General features: G+C 54.7%; 1 protein-coding gene across 1 annotated transcript in view; it reads left to right on the forward strand.

Annotated features, from left to right (window-relative positions):
• Positions 1 to 1346: 1346 nt before the first annotated feature.
• LOC144148160 (kelch domain-containing protein 3-like) overlaps positions 1347 to 24679 on the forward strand; it is a 35341-nt gene continuing 12008 nt past the window's right edge. Inside the window, exons 1-4 of the mRNA XM_077679742.1 lie at positions 1347 to 1527; positions 14949 to 15107; positions 20562 to 20752; positions 24217 to 24427. Of these exons, the coding sequence (XP_077535868.1) occupies positions 1380 to 1527; positions 14949 to 15107; positions 20562 to 20752; positions 24217 to 24427 (709 nt within the window). The 5' untranslated portion in view covers positions 1347 to 1379. The remainder of the gene's footprint in view (positions 1528 to 14948; positions 15108 to 20561; positions 20753 to 24216; positions 24428 to 24679) is intronic.

A 24679-nucleotide genomic window follows, 5' to 3' on the forward strand; every position in this document is an offset into this window, starting at 1 on the left:
TTATAGTGACGACCCCTGCACTAGAAGATAACCAAAGAAGTCTGTGATGATCGTATGTAAATATTGGGGGCCGGCGTCCGTGTATGCGGCTGTGTTATGTTATGCAAATATAGAAGTACACATATCTCCAGGCAGCGGGTGTGCCATTTGGTGAGTGTTTTGCGTCCTTTAATAGGGCTTAATTTGACGCTATTGCCTCACCTACTCGCTAGTATACATGTACCCTGCCGTTCGTAAATCATGCGGCGTAAAACGTTGCGCAAGAATAAATTAGATTGCGAAAATACAAAACGAAATTTTCATTGCTTTTCAAGGCGGTGCCAGGACTAGCTGAATCGGCTGCGCAATTTTTGCGCTCGCTTGCATGCTCCCGCTGAAGCAACCTTTTGCAGTTACCTCAGGCTATATGATGAGCAGCGTTCCGTGTTTATGCTACTCGTGAACTTTCCTTTGTCGACCGCACGCAAGAAAGAAAACTAATTGTCGTCAGGAAGTTAGACCACCCAACCTGGCGATACTGCCACGCGCGCCGCGACGACCGCGACAGCTCGTTCAAAAGAAAGCCGATAAAGCGGCTAGGTTGTTTTAGCGGATATTATTTTGTTTAGCCTCTGCAACTACTTTAAGAGCATTTTATTCAGTATGCAGTCACTTTAAAGCACCACAATGTGATTAAATAAAGTACAACCAACTTTCGCCCTGGCTTGTAATTGGAAACGCATGGAGGGCGGCTATAACCGTCTGCTTTTGTACAGGATGTTGCGACGATAATTGGAACATTTTAAAAATTTTCCCTGAGCGAACCGCCACTCTGTTCGCGCTCAAACTTCACGCGAAGGTCGCATTTTGTGGTCTATTTTGTTTGACACCGGAAACAACGGCGGTACTTACCTGTTTATCCTGAAAATAAATAAAAACGGTTTTCGCCTATGGGACAACGGCGGCTGATTTGGACGTGCGAGCCCGAAAACCGGGTTTTCTGATCGTCTGCTGCACCATTTGGCTCCTTCCTACCGTGATTCCCAAACGTGCGCTTTGCTCTGTATACCCAAGGCGGTTCCGTCGTTCCAACATCAACTTGCGCTGGCTCGCACGTCCAAATCAGCCGCCATTTTTGCATAGGCGAAAATCGTTTTTATTTATTTTCAGAATACACAGGTAAGCCCCATCGTTGTTCCCGGTATCAAACAAAATAGACCACGAAATGCGACCTTCGTGGCAAGTTTGAGCGCGAACAGAGCGACGGTTCGCTAAGGAAATTTTTTTAAAAATTGTTCCAATTATCGTCACAACACCCTGTATTACCCAGAGGCGTAGGCCAGTAGGGTCGCTGCATGTCGCCCATACTCCAGCGCAGGAGCCCTGTCGCGCCGTCGTACATGTGGACCGTGCGCCTGGAAGGAGGGCCGTGCCGCGCCCGACACGCGGCCGTCGCCATCAACGACGAGGTGTACTCGTTCGGCGGCTTCTGCACGGACGAGCTGTACAGCACGCGCCAGCCAATCGACGTGCACGTGCTCAACACAGGTACGGCGAACATGGTGGTGGTGGTGAACGTTTATTGGAGCAACAGGGGAAGGGGTGTGGGAGGCCTCCATAGTCCAGAAGGCCTCGTGACCGCGCTGACTGGAGAGCCCGGGAGACCAGGGCCTGCTGGCGGGCTGGGTCCGGGCTGGTCAGCTCAGTCTCCCACTGCTCCAGGGAGGGTGAGGGGAGGGGGTTAGGTGAGTATGGGCAGGAGAATACTAGATGGTAAGTGGACTAGATGGTAAGTGGTGAGAGGGGTATTGCAGTGCTGGCAGTGGGAAGGGTAGATAGTGGGGGCGATGTGGTGTAGGATGGCATGATTGAAGAATGTACCAGTTTGTAGTCGGCGGTATGACTAACATTCGTAGTTGGTGAGCGGGCACTGGATGTGGCGTCGAGGGGTGTGAGTAAGTCAGGTGGGGATAACTGAGGTGTCCGGCACGCCGGTTCCTTGGATGGGAATGCCCGGGAGTGAAGCGCTCGAGCGGCAGCATGCGCTCCTTCGTTGCCTGGGAGTCCAGCGTGACTAGGTGCCCAAATTAGTGGGATGGTAAGATCTTCTGGCAGCCGTTGTAGGAGAGGGATGGCCTGGGTGGGGCAAGGCCTGCCTGGTAGAGGCGGCAGGCCTGCTGGGAGTCGGAGATGATTGTTAGGGAGTGAAGGCCTGAGTGGGTTGTTGCGGCGTGGGCGATTGCTAGGGCTTCGGCAGTGTCGACCTTGCATGAGCAGTATGTAGCCGCAGTTGCAATGTGCCCTGTATTTATTCGAAGTCGGCTTGCAACGCTTGCAACTTTCTTTGAATGTGAAGGCGAAAGCATAGGTGGATATTCTGCTGAACATTGTGGCCGCACCTGTAACCACTTGTCTATAGTTCATTCCACAACAAGCTAGGTGCAGCACTGTGAAGGCTATATTGTTGTCAACAGTGCGCCCCCTCAGGGCGCCTAACTCACCGTGAAGGAAGCGACAAAAGGCGCCGGGGCCTTGCGGTTCTACTTGCCGAGAGGGGAGAGAGAGAGATCACTTTATTGAACCTTAACCGGGTTCACGGGAGCGATGTGGCCGTCGGTTTGAGTCCGGCGGCGACGTTGTCATCGTGGGTGACCAGAAGTATCTGGACCTCTGGGTCCGAGCTGCCCAGCGCTCCCTCCCACTGCTCGTCACTAACTATGAAGGGAAATGGATCTTGAGGGCGGGCCCACATAGAGTGGACCAGTGTGGCTGGGTCCCCACAGAGTGGACAGTTTGGCGAGGGGAATTGCGAGGGGTGAATGCGATGCAGTAGTGCTCGGCAGGCCAAAGAGTTTGTGGGATAACATAACTTTAATGTTTCCGCACTGAAGGTTCTACAACTGCCTCCGAATCGGGGCACGCACACAGTTTTCTTGCTTCTTTCGGGCGAGAGTGTTCTTATCGCCGGCGCCCGTGTTTAGAGGTATCGACGCGACGCGCAGGCGCAGAAGCGGCGCCGTACCGTTTCGCCACACCACCCCCCCACGCAGATAGGAGCCGTCAGGGTTGAATAGGTTTGGGGACCCGCACCTGGCGTCCAAAGCGGGTGGTGTAGGGTGTGGGCCTAGGCGTTGCGGACTGTTGTGGGCGAATTACGGGAGGCGTGCGGGAGTTGGTGGTCTCCTGGGAAAGGATGTATGATGGCTTTAGGCGGTCGATGGAAACGCGAACGTCCTTTCCACTGATTTGCAGGGTGAATGTTTTGTCGTCGCGACGAATGACTTTATATGGTCCAGAGTAAGGCGGTTGGAAACGTGCGCGTACAGTGTCGTCGCGGAGGAAGGCAAGCGAGCATGTTGCCAAGTCCTTAAACACGAACGGGGTCGGCTTGGTGTGGCGTGCCGCTGGTGACGGGCGCAGCGCGCCCATTGTGCGACGGAGCCGAGCGACGAAGTCTGCAGGGTCCGAGCTGGTTACGTCAGTAGTGGGAGCGGAGAGGAGTTCTCCAGGTAGGCGAAGCGGCTCCCCGTAGGCAAGTTCCGCGGGCGTGGCTTGAATGTCCGGCTTGAAAGTTGCGCGCAGACCAAGAGCGACAGCGGGGAGAGTTCGAGCCAGGTTGAGTGAGGGTGACACATGATGGCTGCCTTGAACTGCCGGTGAAACCGTTCAATCATCCCGTTGGCGCAAGGGTGGTAGCTAGTTGTCCGTGAACGTTCGAACCCGGTGGAGAGCCCGAGGAGCCTGAAGAGTTGTGATTCGAATTGCCTTCCTTGATCGGTTGTGACTCGACGAGGAGTGCCGAAGCGTGAAATCCAGCCGGAGAAGAAGGCTGATGCGACGTCTTCTGCGGTGATCCTTTCGAGCGGCCACACCTCGGGTCAACGAGTGTAACGATCAATGGCGGTGAGGCAATAACGGTAAGGGCCGGCCGGTGGGAGGGGTCCAATGATGTCGATGTGGACATGCTGAGTGGAGTGGAGTAAAAACTTTATTAGAGCACCCAAGAGCGAGTCAAGGGGAGGCTACCCTGTTAGGGGCGCCAGTGAGAGCGACCAGTGCTCAGCCCTCCAGTGAGGGGGATGTCGTTGTCCCAGGCACTGTCAAACCCAAGTACCGGTGGTGTCCGGTATTATCCTGGGCGGTGCCATGGGTAATCCCCTCTGGACGGCGAGCCGGCCTCTGTTGGTCTAGTGCATTGTTGAGTAGTCTAGTGGCCCGGGCTTGTGTATCGTAGTCTTCGCTTCTCATTGCAGCTTCAAACTGCGGTGGGAACGCCGTAGTGTTGCTAGTAGGAGGCTGGCAGTTCCATAGTAGATGTACCAGGGTAGCTCGTGCTTCTTGGCATAGACGACAGATGTCCGTGGCGTACACCTCGGGGCAAACGTACCGGGCAAGGGCTGGGGTAAGAACAGAGTGAGTTTGCAGTTGACGAAAGAGGACCGCCTCCGTACGGGTTAGACCAGGGTGTGGGGGAGGCATAGATCTTCTACTGTTGCGGTACCATTGTAAAATTTCACTGTAGGCTAACAGGGGTTCCTTGCCCATGTCGTATGACTCCGAGGCGTCAGTGCAGTCGTTCCCTGCCGTGCGGCAAGCTAGATCTCGCACTGCAGAGTGGACTGTCTCATTATGATTAGGGTTGCCCTTCCCCGAGATATCAAGTCCCATGTGGGCAGGGAACCATTTGATGTATATGGCACGATCACTGGCTCGCACACCGCGAAGGATACGAGCAGCTTCCGCACACACTGTGTTTCTGGCGTAGTGGAGGATTGCAGTCTTGGAGTCGGTGAGGACCGTTGTACACCGGGGATCTGTGATGGCCAGGGCGATGGCGACTTCTTCTGCCTGGGCGATTGTAGATACTCGGACGCCGGCTGCTGATTGAAGTACTCCCGTTGTGGCAGGCATCGTTGCGGCAACGTACATATTGTGCTGCAGATGGGTTGCATCGACATACACTGCTCCGTTGTCCCGTGCATGGAGGTCGATCAAGGTTTTCGCCCTCGCGAGCCGTCGTTCCCGATTATGCTCAGGATGCATGTTGCGGGGTAGTGGTGATACGACGAGGTGCTGTAGAAGTGTATCTGGTAGACTTTTGTTCATGAGCTCTGGGTCGCTTGAAGGTGTAAGGCCGGCTCTTTGTAGTATGTAGCGTCCCGTTCGTGTTGCAGACAGTCGTTCAAGTTGAGCGACGCGTTGTGCTTCAGCTATTTCATCTAGGGTATTGTGTACCCCTAGAGCAAGAAGCCTTTCGGTGCTCGCACTTTGTAGGAGACCCAATGCGATCTTGTAGACTTTACGGATAGTAGCATTGATGCGGTCTTGCTCTTGTTTGCGCCAGTTGTGAAAGGCAGCAACATAGGCGATATGGCTGATAGCAAAGGATTGAATGAGGCGTAGGAGACTCTTCTCCTTCATGCCTGCCCTTCGATTAGAAACACGCCGGATCAGTTGTGACGCTGAGACTGCCTTGGCCGCAATCTTGGTCACTGTTGCTCCGTTGCCACAACCTCGTTCAAGGAGCATTCCTAGTATCCTGATCTTGGACACTTCAGGAATAAGTTGCCCTTCTTTCGTATGCACTTGGATGTTGTGTGCATAGTCCCTTTTACGTCGGCCGGAAGGCGGAATGATCAGTAGCTCAGACTTGGACGGGGAGCATTTGAGGCCCGTATCGGCCAGCTGCTCCTCTATCACATTGACAGCTTCCTGTAGCGTTTCTTCAATGTGGCCATCACTACCTCCTGTCACCCACAGGGTAACATCGTCAGCGTATATGGTGTGCCGGACGTCTTTCACTTGTTCTAGGCGGTTGGCTACGCCGATCATAACTAGATTAAAGAGTAGCGGAGAGATAACGGAGCCTTGCGGTGTTCCCACACTGCCCAGTTGTTTCTCCGGTAACTCTAGTTGGCCTGCACAGATCTGGGTGTATCTTCCCGTGAGGAAATCTCTTATGTAGTTGTAGGATCGCTGACCCATGTTGAGGTTGGTCACTTGTTGGAGGATCGCGGAATGCTGAACTTTGTCGAAAGCATTTTGTATATCGAGTCCGAGAATTGCTCGATTATCCCGGGTAGTGGTGTGGTCGACAATTTCCCGCTTGAGGAGTAACATGGCATCCTGGGTGCTAAGCTTTTCACGGAATCCCACCATAGTGTTTGGGTAGAGTGCATTGTCCTCTAGATACCGTTGCCAGCGATTCATAAGAACATGTTCTAAGACCTTGCCAATACATGAGGTAAGGGAAATGGGACGTAGGTGTTCGATGCTGGGCGGCTTACCCGGTTTCGGGATCAGGACGGTCCTAGCAGTCTTCCATTGGCGAGGAAGTCGGCCTGTGCTCTAGCAAACGTTGAAATATCTCGCAAGGGCGTCAATTGCAGCATCGTTGAGATTTTTGAGTGCCTTGTTTGATACCCGGTCAGGACCGGCTGCCGACTTACAGTTCAGGGTTAGTAATGCAGCCCGAACTTCCCATGTTTCAATGTCTCGGTCTAGGTCGGCGTTATCCATTCCGGCGTATTCCGGGTGGTCGTGGGTGGGTGTTACGGGTAAGTACTTTTCATCCAGTCTTCTCTCTACTTCGCTTTTGCCCATGGCCACCAATGCTCTGTGGAGGATACGTTGTAACGTGTTGTGATGATGGCTCTTTGTCTTGGTGTTATCGAGAAGATGCCGGAGCAAGTTCCAAGTCTTACTCTTATGAAGTTGCCCGTCTGCCTCCGCACACAGCTCGTGCCACTGTTGCGCACATAACACCTTACAGTGGGCTTCGATTTGTCGATTAAGAGTTGCCACCTTTTTTCGGAGGCGACGGTTCAGACGTTGCTTCTGCCATCTAGCCTTGACGGATTTCTTAGCTTCCAATAAATGCGCCAGGTGACTATCTAGTTGGGGGATATCTTCCGCAGTCTCTATTTCTTGCGTGACTTCCTTGGTCGTTTGGACTACAGCAGCCGCCCAAGCCTCAATGTCATCTATCTCCATTCTTTCTGTGGGTAGAGATTTCCGGAAAGCTATCCAATCCGTATGGGTGTGTTTATGGACTTCCGGCGTCTTTTCAGAGAGGGGAACGGTGATTTCGAGGACATAATGATCACTGCCTAAGTCCTCATGGGTGTTTCTCCATCGGATAGGCCGCTGAGTGTCCGGCGCACTGACAAGTGTTAGGTCAGTGGTCGTGTCTCTTGAGATCGAAGTGCCACATCGAGTGGGATCGGTTGGGTCCGTGATCATATGGAGACCGACTTCGGTTCCATCCTCTATGAGGTAACGGCCTTTGGGTGTAGACGTTGGATAGCCCCAGTCTTGATGTGGAGCGTTGAAGTCTCCGCCGATGATGAGTGTGTTGTCGTTTGCGAGCCTCGATGCCTTGTGTAACAGCGAGCGAAAACGTTGCTGCCGGTGCTTAGGGTTACTATACAGTGTTACGAGGAAAGTGCTTCTGCGCTGTTTCTTCCCGGTGATGACCTCTATAGCACAATGCTCGATAGCGCTGCGTTCTAAGAGTTCATGTTCGACAAACGTGATGCCTTTACGGACAAATATGGAAACTCCGCGCCCAACTCCTCGTGCTTCCGCTCTTGCACTAGGTGGGCTAGCGTGCGTGCGGTAGCCAGAGAGCTTGGGTGCAACTTCGCTATGCGTTTCCTGTACCATTATAATGTCCGGTTTGCGGGCAAGCGTTGTGAGGTGCTGTTGCAGGAGTGCTTTTTTACTTGGGTAACCGTTGCAATTCCACTGCCAAATGAGGAAACCGTTCCGGCGGGAGGAGGAATTCTCCGAGTGGCGAGGTGACGTGCCGGGTGATTTTGGCGCGCTGACATTGAATGCACGTGCGTGCCCAGGTGCGGCAGTCCCGTTGCATTGAGGGCCACGCGTACCGGTCAGTCACAAGGCGTGTAGAAGCTCGGATGCCGGGATGACTGAGGTTGTGTAACTGGTTGAAGATGCTTTGACGATGCAAAGAAGGGACGTATGGTCTCACTCGTCCTGTTGATATGTCACAGTAGAGAGCGTCCGTCGACCCAGGGATGGTAACTTTTTGAAGTTGAAGGGAGGAGCCATTCTCGAGGAGCTGCTGGAGTTCGGTGTCCGTTTTCTGAGCTTCGGCGAGGGCGTCGGTCGTAACGGTTGGTAGCTCGACAGCCGAGACGCGGGAAAGTGCGTCGGCGACCACGTTTTCCTTTCCGCTGATGTGTTGGATATCTGTGGTGAACTGAGCGATGAAGGACAGTTGGTTCTGCTGGACCGGTGGAAGCTTTTCGCGGCGTTGGGAGAAGGCGTAAGTGATAGGTTTATGGTCGGTGTATATGGTGCAGTGCTGTGCCTCGAGGATGTGGCGAAAGTGTTGGACTGCTTCGTAGATGGCAAGAAGCTCTCTGTAGTAGGCTGGCCAGGTCGTCTCCGCAGGGGGCGAGGTTGTATCGACGATGCTGCCGGAAGGCGAGGGCGGCTTCGGGGAAGAGAGTTTCTTCGAGAAGAACGCCAAGGGGCGCCAGTTGTTTCCCACGCGCTGCATGATAGAGGCTCCGACGGCGGTGCTAGAGGCATCTGTGAAAAGACCCAGGGGCGCCTCTGGCATGGGATGGGATAGCAGCGTAGCGTTGCAGAGGGCAGTTTTGCAGTCTTCGAACGCTTGTGTTAAGGCTGGGGTCCAAGTGACAGGATGGTTGCCAAGTGACAGGATGGCCAAGTGACAGGATGGTTGCCGCGTTGGCCGGCCAACGCATCATGGAGAGGGGCCTGATATGTGGCCGCTTTAGGCACGAAGCGCCTGTAAAAGTTGAAACATGCCCAGGAAACGGCGGAGGTCTTTCGCCGTTGCAGGCAGCGCGTAGTTTTGAAGGGCCAGGATGCGGTCAGGCAAGGGTCTAGTTCCTTCTGAAGAGATTTCATGGCCAAGAAACGTGACGACGGGGGCGCCGAGCGTGCTCTTCTGAACGTTTATGAGTAAGCCGTGTTCGTCGAGACGCTGGAACAGTTGAAGGTGTTGGCGATGCTTCGTTTCGTTGCGGGAGAAGATCAAGATGTCGTCTAGGTAAACGAAACAGAAGTCCAGGCCGCGGACGACGTCGTCGATGAAGCGTTGAAAGGTTTGTCCCGCGTTGCGGAGACCAAAACTCATGAAAGGGAATTCGAATAGGCCGAAGGGCGTGATAATTGCTGTCTTTGGGACGTCATCCGGGTTGACAGGAATTTGTGTGTAGGCCTTTACGAGGTCCACCACTGAGAAGATAGTGCTGCCGTGTAAGCGGTGAGCAAAGTCTTGTATATGACGGACGGGGTACCTGTCGGGGACGGTGCGGGCGTTGAGGGCAGGGCGCCAGCCATTGGTCTTCTTTGGTACCAGATGAAGCGGTGAGGCGTAAGGTCCCTCCGAGCGGCGGGCAGTACCTTCGCGGAGCATGGCTTCGAATTCGGCCTGTGCGATTCGTAGGCGGTCCGGGGCTAGGCGACGGGCGCGGCATGAGACCGGGGGGCAGGGAGTAGTGCGGATGTAGTGCACGGTTGAGTGGCGCACCTCTCGCGGACGCCCGCTAGGTCGAGTCAGGTCGGGAAATTCTGCGAGGATGGCATGGTACGGCGACTGGTTCCCAATGGTGAGTGCCTTGACGTTAGGCTGTTGGGTGGTCGCACGTTGGCTCGGCGTGGAGAGGCCTGTTGTAGCATCGATAAGTCGGTCATATCGGCAGTCAGGTAGAAGATTGTAGTACGCCAAGAAGTCGGACCCGATGATCGGCTCTGCGACGTCGGCGATGACGAAATTCCATGGGAAATCCCGACACAGGTTTTTGAAGTTGATGTTAAGGCGGAGCGAGCCGTAGGTCTTGATGCTCGAATGGTTCGCCGCACTGAGCTCAAAGGACGTGCAAGGACGCTTATCATGCAGGAAGGTTCGGGGAAAGCAACAGATGTCGGAGCCGCAGTCGACGAGGAACCGCCGCTGACTTGGTCGGTGACAAATATGCGACGACCTCTAAGTTGACAGCTCGCGGCCGTCTCTACCAAAGCTTATTCTAGTAACGTTGGTCTCTACGGGCTGCCGTTGAAGTTTCCCTGACGTCCAGCTGAACAAGGTGGTTGACATTTCCGGGCTTTGTCCCCGAAGCGGCGATGGTAGTAGCAGGGGCCGTTATTTCTGTGCGATGAAGCGGCATTGTTGTCTTGGCTTTGGGGGCGTTTTTGTGGACGCAGCTTCGGGCTTTGATCCAGGCGCCTTTGAATTGAGTCCAGCTGACGGGTGATTTCGTCGATACGGCGCGCGAGCTCGCTGCTGGACTGTCGGGTATCAACGGCGTTGACGGTGAGAGGCGATGCTGGCAAAGAAATCTCGACGACTTGGTCGGTGATGTGAGAGAGCTGGTCCAGCGGCAGTTTCGGCTGCACCTGGAGGATGGCCTGCGCATGTGAGGGTAGACGCTGAAGCCAGATGATACGGAGGAGGGAGTCGTCGACCGGTGTGCTGCCCAAGAGGTCACGCATGTAACGCAGGAGCTGCGATGGCTTGCGGTCACCGAGTTCTTCGTCCTGGAGTAGGTGACGCACCTTCTCGTCTTGTGAGGGTGAAAGCCGGCGGATCAGTTCCATCAGCCGGGGAATTTGCAAGGATATCGCGAACCTCAGTCGCGTAGCGAGTCTAGATGGGCGACGACGTAGTCGTAGCGCGTCCGGTCCTGGGTGATGCGTGCCGTGGAAAACTGCGCCTCGACTTGAGCGAACCACACGTCAGGCGCTTCTGCCCAAAACGGTGGAAGTTTGACGGCGACGCGACAGACGTCCGTGTCGGTGGCGGCCGCAGCAATGGAGGCGCCCGAGGTGGCAGGGACCGCTGGAGCGAAGTTTTGGGGGGCGTGGCCCAAGCGGGGCGGTGCACGGTCGTCGGACGAGAGCGCTTCATTTTGATTGCGCTGCTGCTGTTCCCGGAGCTGCTGCTCTTGGTTCTGGATCACTTGCTGTTGGGCCTGCAGTTGTTGTTGCAGTTGTTGTACTTGTTGTTGAAGGGCAGCAAGGGTTTCCTCGTCGGCCATGGCGGTGCGGTACGTTCGTTTTCCGGGTCACCAGATGTGGGATAACATAACTTTAACGTTTCCGCACTGAAGGTTCTACAACAACTGCCCCCGAATCGGGGCACGCACACAGTTTTCTTGCTTCTCGCCGTTGACCCAACAGCTCCAGAATAAAGTTCTCTCTCTCTCTCTCTCTCTCTCTTGCTTCTTGCGGGCGAGAGTGTTCTTATCGCCGGCGCCCGTGTTTAGAGGTATCGACGCGACGCGCAGGCGCAGAAGCGTGGCCGTACCGTTTCGCTACAAGTTCGTCTGTAGAGGTCGCCATAAGCGCTCCTGATGGTTGGTTAGCTCAGGGTGGGCAGGAAGGTACCGACGGCGAGAGAGGCGGTAATGCGTGGTTAGAAGGGAACGTTCTTTCAGGACCCTCTTCACAGCGAGTTAGGCGCCCTCCATGTAGCCTTCACAGTGCTGCACCTAGATTGTGGTATGAACTATAGTCCCCGAGTGACGGGGACTAGACACCCCGCGAAGCTGGTTCCGCTCGCTCTCCATCGCCGGGAGCATCCTGTTCGCCCTGGTCGGTACAGTTCACCTCTCAAGGCGGCCTGTATTGCAGGTGCGGTCGCAGCCTTATTCCCTCGATTGTCGAAGCTGTTTATATTTGTCGTGGAGCGCTCATCGCACTTTCTCAGTCAGGGCTCTCCCTACCAGACTGCTGTTCCTCCGCTCATGCTCTCACCAATTTTGCTGCCATAGCAGTATAGCTCTAACCAACCAAGCAAATTTTCGTGTCCGCGTCAGCAGAAAACTCCCGCACTACTTACTACTGGCTACACAAAGAATCATCCTGCACCGGCGTCCTGAACGTTTGGCTGCGTTCGGGACGCCGCCCCCCCGCGAATCTCAGGTAACGGCTGCCATAGTCTCTCGTTTCACTCTTTGTAGGGCCACGTGTGTGAATGCACGTGACGCTGCATGGCCAATCGTTGAGGGTGTCGTTTACAGCTTCGCAGTCCAACCACCTTCACAGCGGGGCTTGGAGCCATTTTAGATGCAGAGCATCTGATTCACTCGCCTTGTCCCTCTGGCGTCGGCGTCGTCGTCGTCGGCGTTGTCCGCCCCTCCCCCAATCTCCTCGCCGCGCCAGCTGCGCTCTCCGCCGCTCACCCCCTCTCCTCTCCGATAGCGAACACTTTCTCGCGAGGGGCATTGGATTGGATTCGATTGGATTGGCTTGGATTGGCTTGGCTTGGCTCGGCTTGGCTCGGCTTGGATTGGATTGGATTAAAGTGGATTGTGTTGGATTGTGTTGCGTCATAGCCGCGGCACGTTGCGTCATAGCCGCGGCAGACGCGCTGGGGCCGGCGCATGTGCAGTACTCTCTCTTCCGCGGTTTCCTGTCCTTCGGGTGCGCTGCGCATATAACCGGTGTGCCGTTCTCCGGCGAAGCAACATCCACGCTTGGCTCAAACACCTGGAGTCCACGCCGCTTTAGAAGTACGCCAACGTCGTCATCGACAGGGACCGGCTTACGCAGTCCCCTCAACGTTATGCGCGCTATAAAACGCGGTCCCTTCGCCGCTCCGCCTACGCGTCGCATCTACACAGGAGTTCCCGCGAGGGGAGGTGGGAGCTTTTTTTTTTTAATTTGATTTGTGTGTAGGGTGTTGTAACTTTCTGGTCGCCTTTTGACGTCTCAAAGGTTCTCTCCTAAATGAGTGCTTTGGCGTAGTTCGCACATATTTGGCCCTCAGTTAGCCACTCTGAGCTCCCTCAGTTCGGTTTCATGGTCCACGCGACTTTACGCCTTCTTTAAACCTACCGCGAAAATGGCCGTAATCCATACTGGATTTTCCTGTTGGTTCCTCACGGGTGGCCATAAGTGCGTACTGCGTCGACAATTACGGCCTGAAATCCAGCATATTGAAAATGAATATGTTCGTTTCTTTAAGGTAACCTTGGCGTCGGTGGAGCGCCATTCGTTCCTTGAGTTTCAGAGAGGGAGTAATGCATGTTGGTAAGTCAATTGCTCGGAGCTATTGGTTTCCTTGGCTATAAAACGAATATCATCTTGTCTTCTTCCCATGCCATACATAGAAGTTATTTCTCTGTCCCCACATTATTCATGTCTTGTATGAGAAGTTCACAATCTTCCCCTATGCTTCTGAGACAAAGTGCGGTTATTTTGTCTGGACCCGGTAACATAACTACATTTCCTGATCGCTGCGGTCAGAACTGCAAGGGTAAATTCATCGTCGAGGATTCTGTTTGTCGGACCAACGTATGCTTGGCAATGTGTACGCACCCAAGGGTCTACACACGTTTCTTTCAGAGCTTATAGTACCTGTTGGAGTCGTTTCCGGTTCCCATTTTGTAAATTTTCTGTGCTTTCACAATGATTGCGTTAACGAGGAATATTGGTAAAGCTCCTGTTTTCTTCGTTCCCAAGGTGCCCGAGATCATGTCGCAGTTTTACTGCCACTGTTGGTAAGTTCCCGCGCTATGTTTTCTGGTGTGTCCGCTGTTAGCTTTCTGAGGCTGCTGTTCGTTTTGCGTTGTTTCCACCGAGGGGAAGTTGGCAAGGCGCTGGATGCCCAATCAGGCCACGCAAACGCAAACTCACAGAAGTCTGTTTAATTTGTGTGGAACGAATTTGCCGGCTGTGCTAGCAGCAAAGGGGACATGAATGCAGAATACAAGTTTGATCAATTTGGAAGATCTAGCCTTCGTTAACTCACTCAGCTCCATTCAGCCGCGAAAGAAGTTTCTTTAAAAAACACGCAAGAAATGTTGAAAACTCTCAAATTTTGCGCCACAGTCATGTATTATGGGCAGGAGTGCCTTAATATGGGCAGCACTAAAATATATGCGTTAACTGCACGTTGTATAATATGCGGGGTTCTTGGGGGCGAAATCTGCTAGTTCTCCGGCGTAGGCCACAACGCTACATCCCAGCGTGTCAACCACGTGGGCCCCGCACCTACGACAGCCCAGCGAGGTTCGCCGATACGAGAACACAGTAGACAACAGTGCCGAAGCACAGCCGTTTATTTCGGAAGTCCCAAAGCATGCGAGCACAAAGCTCGACGGCGTCCGCGAATAACGCCGTCCGGTCGTGATTGCAAACGGAAGGCAGACACTCACGGCGCCTGATAAAAGCAGTCGCCAACTGAAATATGTGGTCCGCCGCGGCCGCGCTCTTCCGCCGATAGAAAGTTTTAGCATAGCGGCTACCGGAGGCTCACGGCGGCGGCTTACCGGGACCCGACTGCGCAGGCGCGAGCGGGGAGGGCGAGGAGGTTGCCCCTCAGCGGAGAGAATGCGCGGGCATGGCGAAGGCCGGCCCGCGAAACGAATCCACCCTACGATAACGAATGTGCACCTGCCCAGTGGGGCCCCGCTACCCGCCGCCGTAGCATTATTGGACGGTATACCCGCTATGCTAAAACTCTTTATTCGCTGATACCTCCCAGACCGGCTCTCCAATCTGACTGTCTTCCAAGCGGACCTGTTCGCGCAGCCAGAGCGCCTATGCGGCGTGCGGACAGCTGGTGCCATCTCTCGTGGCGCCGACGAACCAGCGGAGCGTCGGACCGGTTTCAGCGCATCGCGTCTCTGGCGTCTCTCCTCGAAGCGCGCACCGGCTAGGGATCGCGGTTCTCCATGATTCCCTCAACGTTCGCATTAAAGTGATATGTTCAAACAGTCCTGTTTTTTCTTGGCGGTGGATCAGGTCGGCAGCCCCTATTAGCTCAATGTTTTATGAAGTCGTAGAAAAATCACCGCAAAGTGGCTGGGGGCGTTTTTTTCTTCTTCTAAAACTTGCTCTAAAATTGGTATCATTGTTATCGGAACAAAGCAACCTTCTTAATGGACCAAACTTCTATCTTATCTTCGCGATGGCCTTAATCTTCACAGCCGCAACTGAGCCCGTCGTCTGCGCATGCGCTGCAGGAACCCTTCGGTGGACGCTGATCCCATGCCAGAGCAACCTGGAGTGCGTGCCTTTCCAGCGGTACGGGCACTCGGTGGTGGCCTGCGGCGACTATGCGTACCTCTGGGGGGGCCGCAATGAGGACGGCGCCTGCAACATCCTCTACCGCTTCGACACCGGTACGGGACTGGGTAATACGGCATATATCATATGAGAGGTGGGGTGCGCAACGTCTTATTTCTAACAGCCTAGAGATTGTAGCAGCCGGGAATGTCGGCTGCCGGATGAAGCGAGAAAGGAGACGTGCGGGTGGTTTGGAGTTGCAAGACAAACTGTTTATTTTCCTTACGTCCGAGTGCAGAGAGTTCCCCCCGACGAGGGAGAGAAGGAGGCACCCCCGCGTTCTTCTAAAAGAGAGAGAGAAAAGGGGGGCCCCCGAGCGAGCAGACGTAGCATGCCGCCAGGGCTAATCCCGGGAGCCGGCCCCGACAACAAGTTGTTCCCCCTACACGGAGGGCGAGGCGCTGGCGCCACGAGTAGGCGCGCTGTCTACGGCCGGCTGCTGACGGGATAGAAAAGAATGCGGTGGTGCTGAGCAGCTTCCGCTACAAAGGCTCCCCCCCTAGATTGCGGAGCTTTTAAAGAAGGACAGCAGTTACGGGCTGAATAGCGAAAGGTCAGAGTCCAATGGTTAGCAGTGAAATCGTACGTGAGAGGCTGCTTGAATGGAAACCTCAATATGAGCAGGCTTGGCGCGGTCAACGGCGACGACTTCTCGTTTCCCCCGCACGTCGATTGTGATGGTTTTGTTAGTACGTCCCAAAACTTTGAATGGGCCATCGTACGGCGGAGTAAGGGGCGGCTTCGTTGCGTCGTGTCGCACGAACACATGGGTAGCGGAGTCCATGTCAGGAAAAGTGAAAACTTTCCTGTTGCGGGCGATGCGAGGTGCTGTAGGCCTGAGTTGCGCAAGCCATGCGCGCAGCTTCTCGATGTGATCGGAGGCTGTTGGGGCGGAAGGTGTCTGGTCGGAGAAGAATTCTCCCGGGAGGCGCACTGTTGAGCCGTAGACCATTTCCGCTGCGCTGAAGCCGAGGTCTTCCTTCACCGTTGAGCGTAGGCCAAGAAGAACGAGCGGGAGCTTCTCCACCCAGTGCTGGCGGTCAAGTTTCGCTGCCAGTGCGGCTTTGAGTTGCCGGTGGAAGCGCTCAACCATTCCGTTGCTGGCGGGGTGGTAGGCGGTAGTATGCTGCAGCTTCGTGCCGAGGAGCGTTGAAAGTGCGGAAAAAAGGTTGCTCTGGAATTGCCGTCCCCGGTCAGTTGTTATGCGGGCGGGGCAGCCAAAGCGCGACACCCATGTTTGAATGAAGGCCTGCGCGACGGTCTCAGCTGATATGTCCGCAATTGGTATAGCTTCGGGCCACCGGCTGTACCTGTCGATGCATGTGAGCAGGTACCTAAATCCTTGGCAGGGCGGTAGTGGTCCCACGAGGTCGAGGTGAACGTGGTCAAACCGCGACTCAGGAGTCCGAAATTCCTGTAGTGCAGCCCGATTGTGGCGAGTCACCTTCACTTGCTGACACGTTTCACATGTCCGAGCCCAACGTCGCACGTCCGCGTTGACTCCGGGCCAAACGAAGCGTTGCGTTATCAGCCGCTGGGTGGCGCGGACACCTGGGTGGCTGATGGAGTGGAAAGTGTTGAATACCACTCGGCGAAAATTCAGTGGGACGAAAGGTCGTGGTGCTGCCTGGGAGGTATCGCAGGTTATCGTGCTCTGGACGTAGGGAAGTGCAACTTCCGAGAGCACGAGTGAAGATCCCCCTCCTTTCAGTCTTGTCAACTCGGGGTCGTCCCGCTGAGCTGCGGCCATAGCTTCGAAGTCCAGGACTTCTGTGCCGGAAGCGTTGACGCGAGACAAGGCGTCAGCTGCTTCGTTTTCGACCCCGGGAACGTGGCGGATGTCTGTAGAAAACTCGGAGATGAATGAGAGCTGACGGATTTCTCGTTCTGAGTAGGAGGAACTGTTGTTGTTGAATACGTAGGTGAGGGGCTTGTGGTCTGTCAAGATGTAGAACTCACGGCCTTCGAGGAAGTAGCGGAAATGCTTAATGGAACAATAGATTGCGAGCATCTCCCTTCCAAAAGTGCTGTACCGTGCTTCTGCAGGCTTCAGACGTTTCGAAAAGAAGCCCAGTGGCTTCCACTGGGCGCCCTCCTGTTGCTGCAGCACTGCTCCGACCGATGTGGAGGAAGCGTCCACCATGAGGCGTGTGGGAGCTTCAGGCCGTGGATGAATGAGGAGGGTAGCCGCGGCTAGCTCGTCCTTAGCTTTCTGGAAAGCGTTCTGGTGTTCGTCAGACCAACAAAATTCTGGTGCCTTTTGGTCGTCTCGGCGCAGCAGGTCGGTCAATGGCTGGAGCACTCGAGCACAAGACGGAATGAACCGCCGGTGGAAGTTTAAGAGCCCGAGGAACTCTCTCAGCTTGCGAAAAGATGTTGGAACTGGAAACTTCTTGACGGATTCCACCCTCGATTCCAATGGCATAATGCCTTCAGCAGTGATGTGGTGGCCGAGGAAGTTGAGCGCCTCTACTCCAAACACGCACTTTTGAGGTTTCAACACCAGACCGTGCTCATCCAGACGCTGAAAGAGCGTGCGGAGGTGCTCTTCGTGCTCCGCAGGCGTTCTGCTGGCCACCAAAATGTCATCCAGGTAGACAAAGATGAAAGGAAGACCCCGGGTGACCTCATCCATGAACCTTTGAAAGGTCTGTGCGGCATTTTTCAAGCCGTAGGGCATGCGGACAAACTCAAACAGGCCGAACGGAGTTGTTATGGCTGTTTTTGGTATGTCCTGCGGTTCGACGGGGATTTGGTGGTATGCCGCTACGAGGTCGATCTTGCTGTATATTTTCGTACCTGCCAGCCGCGCGCTGAAATCGTGAATGTGTGGCAGAGGATACTGGTCCGGCGTTGTCGATGCGTTCAAGGCTCTGTAATCACCACACGGGCGCCAATCGTCGTCCTTAGGCACCATGTGTAGCGGCGATGAATGGTTGCTAGACGAAGGGCGAACAATTCCCAGCTGCAGCATATGCTCGAACTCCCTGCGTGCCGCTTGAAGCCTTTTGCTGGACAGCCGTCGTGGCCGGGCGGTGACTGGCGGCCCGGTGGTGACGATGTGGTGAGTCACGTTATGTTTCACCGGCTGTTCCGTGTTGCGGGGCTTGGTGAGCGAGGGGAATTCGGCCAGGACGTGGTGGTAGGCTGATACTGGCTGGAAGGCGCAGATGCCAGATGAGCAGATGTTTGACTCCAAACCACGTACTTTGAGGGATGTGTTGTTATCCTTGAGGCAACGGTCACGTACGCTCACATCCAGGTTGAAGTGGCTGAGAAAGTCTGCTCCGAGTATGGCGAAATTAACATCCGCCACCACGAAGACCCAGCGAAACAGGCGCCTGAGTCCGACGTCTATTGTCAGCGAGCGGAAGCCGTACGTAGCGATGGCAGTGTTGTTCACTGCCTGCAGCGACGATGTGTTCTTGCTACGTCGGCGATCCTCGGGGGTTGCCGGGACAATAGAGATTTCGGCTCCCGTGTCGACTAGCAGGCGCGAGTTGCTTACGCGGTCGACTACGAAAAACAGGCGGCTGGGTGGAGGGCCGATGTCGTAAGCCGCCGTTAACGACTGGCCGGAGCGTTTCCCGGAAACGAGCAAGGTTGAGTGCAGCGGCTAGCACCCGTGCCGAAACGACGGTGGTACCAGCAAACTCCGTCCTGACTATCTCGTGCCTGGCTTCTCTGGGAAGAGCTTGGGTGTCTTGAAGGGGATCGGTTGCGTCGTTGCTCGTCCTGTTGGGGAGCGCCAGATAGCACAAGTTTCTGCATGGTCTCGGTAAGGTGTTGCAGTTTCTCCTCAAGGCGCGACAGTCGATCTGGTTGCTCATGTGTTCTTGCAGCAGCTATGGGCGCAAAGGTTGGAGTTGAGTATTCCGTGATGCGATCGGCAAGTTGCGCTAGTCGATCAAGGGACGTCTCATTTGAACCCGCGAGAACCACGCGCACCGACTGGGGCAGCCGTTGCAGGAAAAGTTCACGAAGAAGTGGGAGCTGGCCGTCCTGACGCGCGTGCACACCGAGTAGTTGCCGCATACGGTGCAGCAGTTGAGAAGGTCGTTGGTCGCCCAGCTCTTCGCGACACAAGAGCTGCTGCAATCTGCTTTCTTCAGGCGCCTCGAGGCAGTCCAGCACCGTCTTTTTGAGGGTGTCGTATTCTTCTTGCGCGGGGGGTGAAACCAAAATGTCGTCGATAGCGTCGGCGATTTCGGGGGGCAGGGCTGCGACGACGTGAAGGTATTTTGTTGACTGCGAGGTGATGTGCCGGAGCTGAAAACGGGCCTCCACTTGGCTGAACCAAACTCTTGGATTTTTCGGCCAAAAATTTGGTAGCTTCAGTTCTGTGGCGATGACCGCAGGCGTGGAGGCAGCAGCGTTGTCGTCGGAGCTCATCGCGGCGTGTTCGTTGAAGCGTTCGGGTCACCAATTTTGTAGCAGCCGGGAATGTCGGCTGCCGGATGAAGCGAGAAAGGAGACGTGCGGGTGGTTTGGAGTTGCAAGACAAACTGTTTATTTTCCTTACGTCCGAGTGCAGAGAGTTCCCCCCGACGAGGGAGAGAAGGAGGCACCCCCGCGTTCTTCTAAAAGAGAGAGAGAAAAGGGGGGCCCCCGAGCGAGCAGACGTAGCATGCCGCCAGGGCTAATCCCGGGAGCCGGCCCCGACAACAAGTTGTTCCCCCTACACGGAGGGCGAGGCGCTGGCGCCACGAGTAGGCGCGCTGTCTACGGCCGGCTGCTGACGGGATAGAAAAGAATGCGGTGGTGCTGAGCAGCTTCCGCTACAAGATATAGCGTGTCGATGTTGTTGATCTTTCCACGACCTGTATAGTTACGGAAATGGTCTTACGCGCCGCCTTGGATTGATTGATTTTTGGTTGCGGGGTTCAACGAGCTACAACACCTGGACTCTGAGGCGCACCGCTCCTGATTAGTTGACAACCTTGGGATCGTTATACCCGGCTCCGAAATCTCGACGCACAGGCATTTTTGCCTTATACGCCTAACCAGAAAAACAACCACCGCAGCACACCTTAACCACTTAGCAACCCCGCCGGGTGGCGTGGATTAGCGTCAAATCCTGTCAGAATACTCTTACCCCCACACTGACAATGTTTATTTGCTCGCCCATGAAAGGCTGTTGAGGTGGATAAAATAGATCAAGTTTCCGACGGAAGTGCTGAAACCACCCGTGTATAAATTTTTGCTCCTGCTTCGTGGAGTTGGCCGCACCTGCGCGGATAAACCAGCAGTAACACCACGGAGGTCCACCGTGGGATGACCATTATCATGTCGGCAGAGACAAACAACGGTGGGGGAATCACTTCAAGGAAACAAGACCTCCAGACACACTACAAGCGTTCATCCAAATCCATCGCCACTTATCGCCTAGGCCAGAGACTTACCCTGCACCGATAACGTGGCAGAGGTCCACCTCGTAACAATGTCGAAACTTCAAAGGTCGACTTGGATGCTTTAGCAGAGACTGAGGGATGTCTTTTTCCACGTCGCAGTCTCCATGACCTGGTCCCGACCGCGCACCACGGGCGAGGTTCCGTCGGCGCGTGAGGGCCACTCGGCGACCGTGGTCGGCAGCCGCATGTACGTCTTCGGCGGCTTCGAGGAAGAGGACGCCGACCGCACCTCGCAGGACGTGCACGTCCTCGACCTGGACAGTCTGCACTGGCGCCGCCTGGCCACCCGGGTGCGTGATTCCGCTTCGAGGAAAGCACGTAGCCCCACCTGCCGGTTCGCTTAAAGGGGCACTGACACAAAAATTTTGAATCTTGTTTTTTTTTTTGTTGCGATAAGTAGCTAGTTATCTACTTATAACCTGTAGAAACCTCATTTGCTTCAGCGTGCGACGGTTGTTTAATTAGAGGCATTTTCAATGCGGCCAGTCGCAGTTTCGGTTTCAGCGAGTGCCGCGAAACGATGGATTTTGTGGATTTTGTGTGAACAAAGCTGACCACGTGACCGTCGGAGGGATATCACAGAGCAGAGCCGCCGTAGCACTGTCGAAACAGCATCGACGGCAGTTTCTGCGAATGCCCCCACGTACTGATCTCGTGAGGCGCTTAATTAAAAAGCGACCGTGGATGTGACGCAGGCGCTGCGAGTGCAAATGCTACCGCGGCTAAAGAACGACGCGCGACGCTCGAGACGGTGGGTGGCCAGACGCGCGCTGGGAGCAGCCGGCCGGTCTGCCTACAGGTCCTCCTACAGATGCGTTCAGCTTAGCACTGCGGTGGATATTCGAGTGCCACTCTCGTAAGCGGTGCAGATGACAATTTTTAATGCAACCCGCCATCGCATCATTAACTCCTTTCTCGTGTAAGCCACCATGGTCGGGAATTGGGGGCAATTTCGTGCAGCGGTAACAAGCTATCACTCGAGCTACCTGCGCCGGCCTGGGCCACTTCGCGGCCGTGGCCGCCGCCTGCACAGCGACCGTGCGGCTAGCTCAGTGGGCTTTTCGTGCCTCCGGCGCGTTTTCGCATCCAATGGTAATAAACAGTAATAGAAACAGAGTGCCTGGAATCGCTGTAGAACTTTGGGTGCAGCCAGCTGCCCGATGAGCTGACGAAATCACGCCGCCTCCGCCGCCAACGATCGGGTCGTTCGTTCTCGAGAGCAGAAGCTCCGCCCTCCGGCCCTCCGATTGGAGCGGCGAGCCGGGCGAGCCGGCGCAAAACGCCGGCAGTGCGGAAGCGGCAAACACAAACTCGTGACGTGTTTGGATGTTGTTTGTTTTGATTGGGCGTGGTCCTCTGCTGGCTGCTCGGTTGCGTTTCGCACACTTTAAAATTGATTTTAAATATGTTCTAGGCTGTATTCGCCGCTGATATTTTGCAGATGATGTAAATGTGTTCCCACCAATCTATCTCCGAAGTTATCTCGCCTTCAAAATTTTGTGTCAGTGCCCCTTTAAAGGAGCACTGACACTAATTTTCGGCGTTAATATTATTGCACAGTTCGCTTCCTTCACTCAACAGAATACCCTGGCTGAAATATGAGCGGCCTCCGACGCGAAGAACATAGTTCAATGGGATCTCATTTATCGCGCCGACGGAGCAGAGCGCGGAGCGGCACTCAGCAAATGGACATCAGCGTGACATCACTCCAGGAGAGGAAAAAGAAGTGACGCGACAGCGCTCGTCAAAAACTCGTGACGTCACTTCACGCGCGCGGCCCCACGAGCGGCGAGCGGGCGCAAGACCCTCTCAAGCGGGCGCCGGTGACGTCCGCACAAAGCGTAAGGTCAGGCAGGGAGTCTGTCATTTGCGCCGTTCGGGATGAAAGAACGGGAATTCGAAACAAACGATTTTCAGGCCGTCCATTGTAATTAACTATCGCGCGCTGAAGTATTTGAAGTGCTGTTTCAGGTTGGCCAGACCATTAAGCATCGATAAAAGCAATAAAAGTGTAACATAAAATTTTCGTGTCAGTGCTCCTTTAAACACCAGTGCCACCCTTGCGCCAACCTGCTGAAGACATTGGGAAAGAAAGCTTAGAAGCCCTGACGTCAACTCTACCAGAGTCCTTCGAAAGCATTGAAGGACTCTGGCTCTACTGAAGCCGGAACCGCCATTTTAGGCGGCGCCCTTTTGGAGCAACGTCTTTCTTAGTGGGACCGCTTTCGCCCTGTCAAAAAACTAATGCATTGCCCTACGGACGGGTTCATTGGCCGGAAAGCTGTGATAGATCTAGGACCTCTGGACACACGGCGCATGCGTGAAACCGGGCTTCCGTTGTGCCAAAACGGTTGCTTGAAAATCGCGAAAAAGGAACGGTTCTAGATAAGACAATACACGCATCGATTAAGAAGAAGGAATAGGATAGTATATCTTTCTCTCGTAAAGCCCGCATCGGTATACATTTAGATCGCTCGTAAATGCGTTTACTTAGTGCGCAAAAAATCGTCGCATGAGTTCGTTCTTGGACCAGATTTAGGGGAAATCCCCAAGGTGCAGTAAGTTTCTGCGAGGGAAAGTTTGACATCTACCTAAACCCAGCCATACGACTACAAAGGAAAGCTATACAGCTCTCTCAAAGACTTCGCAGTTGAAGAAAAATTCCTCCTGGTACAGGATTCGAACCCCGGACCACCGCTTAACCGGAAGCAGTCGCTCTATACTAACTGAGCTAACCAGGAGGCTAGTCGCTTGTAGCGCGAGAGCGAATTGATCAACAACTCGAAGTTATGGAAAGGTGTTCCGGTTAAGCTCCGAACGAAAAGAATACGAAAAGAAGGAACACAAACGGCGTGTTTGTGTTTCCTCCTTTCGTGTCCTGCGAGTTTTTCGCTCTTTTTTTTATGCACAATATGAACCAACTTGCCTACCATTTTGCTCTCTTAAGCTATGTCAAGACGGAGGCGTTTGACTACGGCCCGTCTCGTCGAAGTAGAGCGACTGGCAAGAGGCTTGCGGAAGAGTTGCCTGCGTTCTGACGACGAAGAGCCAGAGGCTAAACTTAAATTTTTAAATCCACGACGAGAAGACAAAAGCAGCAATGCACCACAGTGGTGGTATGTGAAAACAATAGAACTGGAACGGGCAGAGTAACGTACTACAGCCGAGTCCGACAACGCACCCACACTTATCAGCAAAAACACTGCAGGTCAGGCACAGTGATGACGCGTAAACCACGATCAACCCGCGCATGCGCAGGAGGTCGTTCAGCCGGGCTGTGGTGTCGTACGTGGTAGCACATTGCCCCTTGAAGCTTCTTGTCCGAACTCGTTCGCAGCTCTTGGCTGGATCCAGTATTCGCCGTTTGTGCGGCCGTCGCAGCGACCGTCACGCTGCTTTCCTGGACTCCCTCGTGGCGCGTTACACCGGCTGAAAGAGTAGGATGCGCCCTCTGCATTAATAGGTTCCGCGCGAACACGAAATTTTGGGCACATGAGCGGACGCATCACAGCTGCATCGTACCAGCTACGAGCGCATTTCTCTTGTTGGGCCCATACCCAGGGACGTCCATATGATTCCATTACCACCAAGGCAAAGGCAGCTCAAAATGAAAGCGAGGAACGCGGTGGCGCTACCAACTTTGGAGCTGGTGCGCATTTATGATGCAGCGGCGTTGCTCCTAAGTTTACACGGAGCACTTTCCCGGTGCCTGCTGATGGCCCGGATGGTGATGTTCCTCTTCCGCTGTGTACAGGGCGCCCCTCCGCACTGGCGCGGCCTGCACTCGTCGGTGGCGATCGGGGCCCGCGTGTATGTGTGGGGCGGCCGGCGACGCAGCGACGAAGGCACGGCCCGCGACGAGGTGTACCCCGACCGGCTCGCCTACCTGGACACGACCAGCGCCTTGTGGGTGCACCCCGTCACGCGGGGGAACCCGCCGCCCAGAAGGGACGGACACGCCGCCTGTGAGTCACAATGCTGCCCAAGCATCGCAGTTAAACCTGGATTTAACGAAGTTGACAAAAGTTCCCAGTTTTAACGCGAAAGTGTTGTATTCCCGGATGCACAAAAATTTCAATGGCATCATATCCGTCACAGAAATGCCGCCAGTGCAACGAAGCAAGCGGCCTGTAAAGGATGCACCCCTGCACAAAGGGTCTTCTTGCGGAGAAGCAACCTTTAGTACTTAAGTGCACGTTATACTTAGGGTTCGTTTC

Source organism: Haemaphysalis longicornis, unplaced genomic scaffold (assembly GCF_048455015.1).
Source record: "Haemaphysalis longicornis isolate Haplotype H1 unplaced genomic scaffold, Haemaphysalis longicornis Haplotype H1 scaffold_8, whole genome shotgun sequence".
Lineage (NCBI taxonomy): Eukaryota > Metazoa > Arthropoda > Arachnida > Ixodida > Ixodidae > Haemaphysalis > Haemaphysalis longicornis.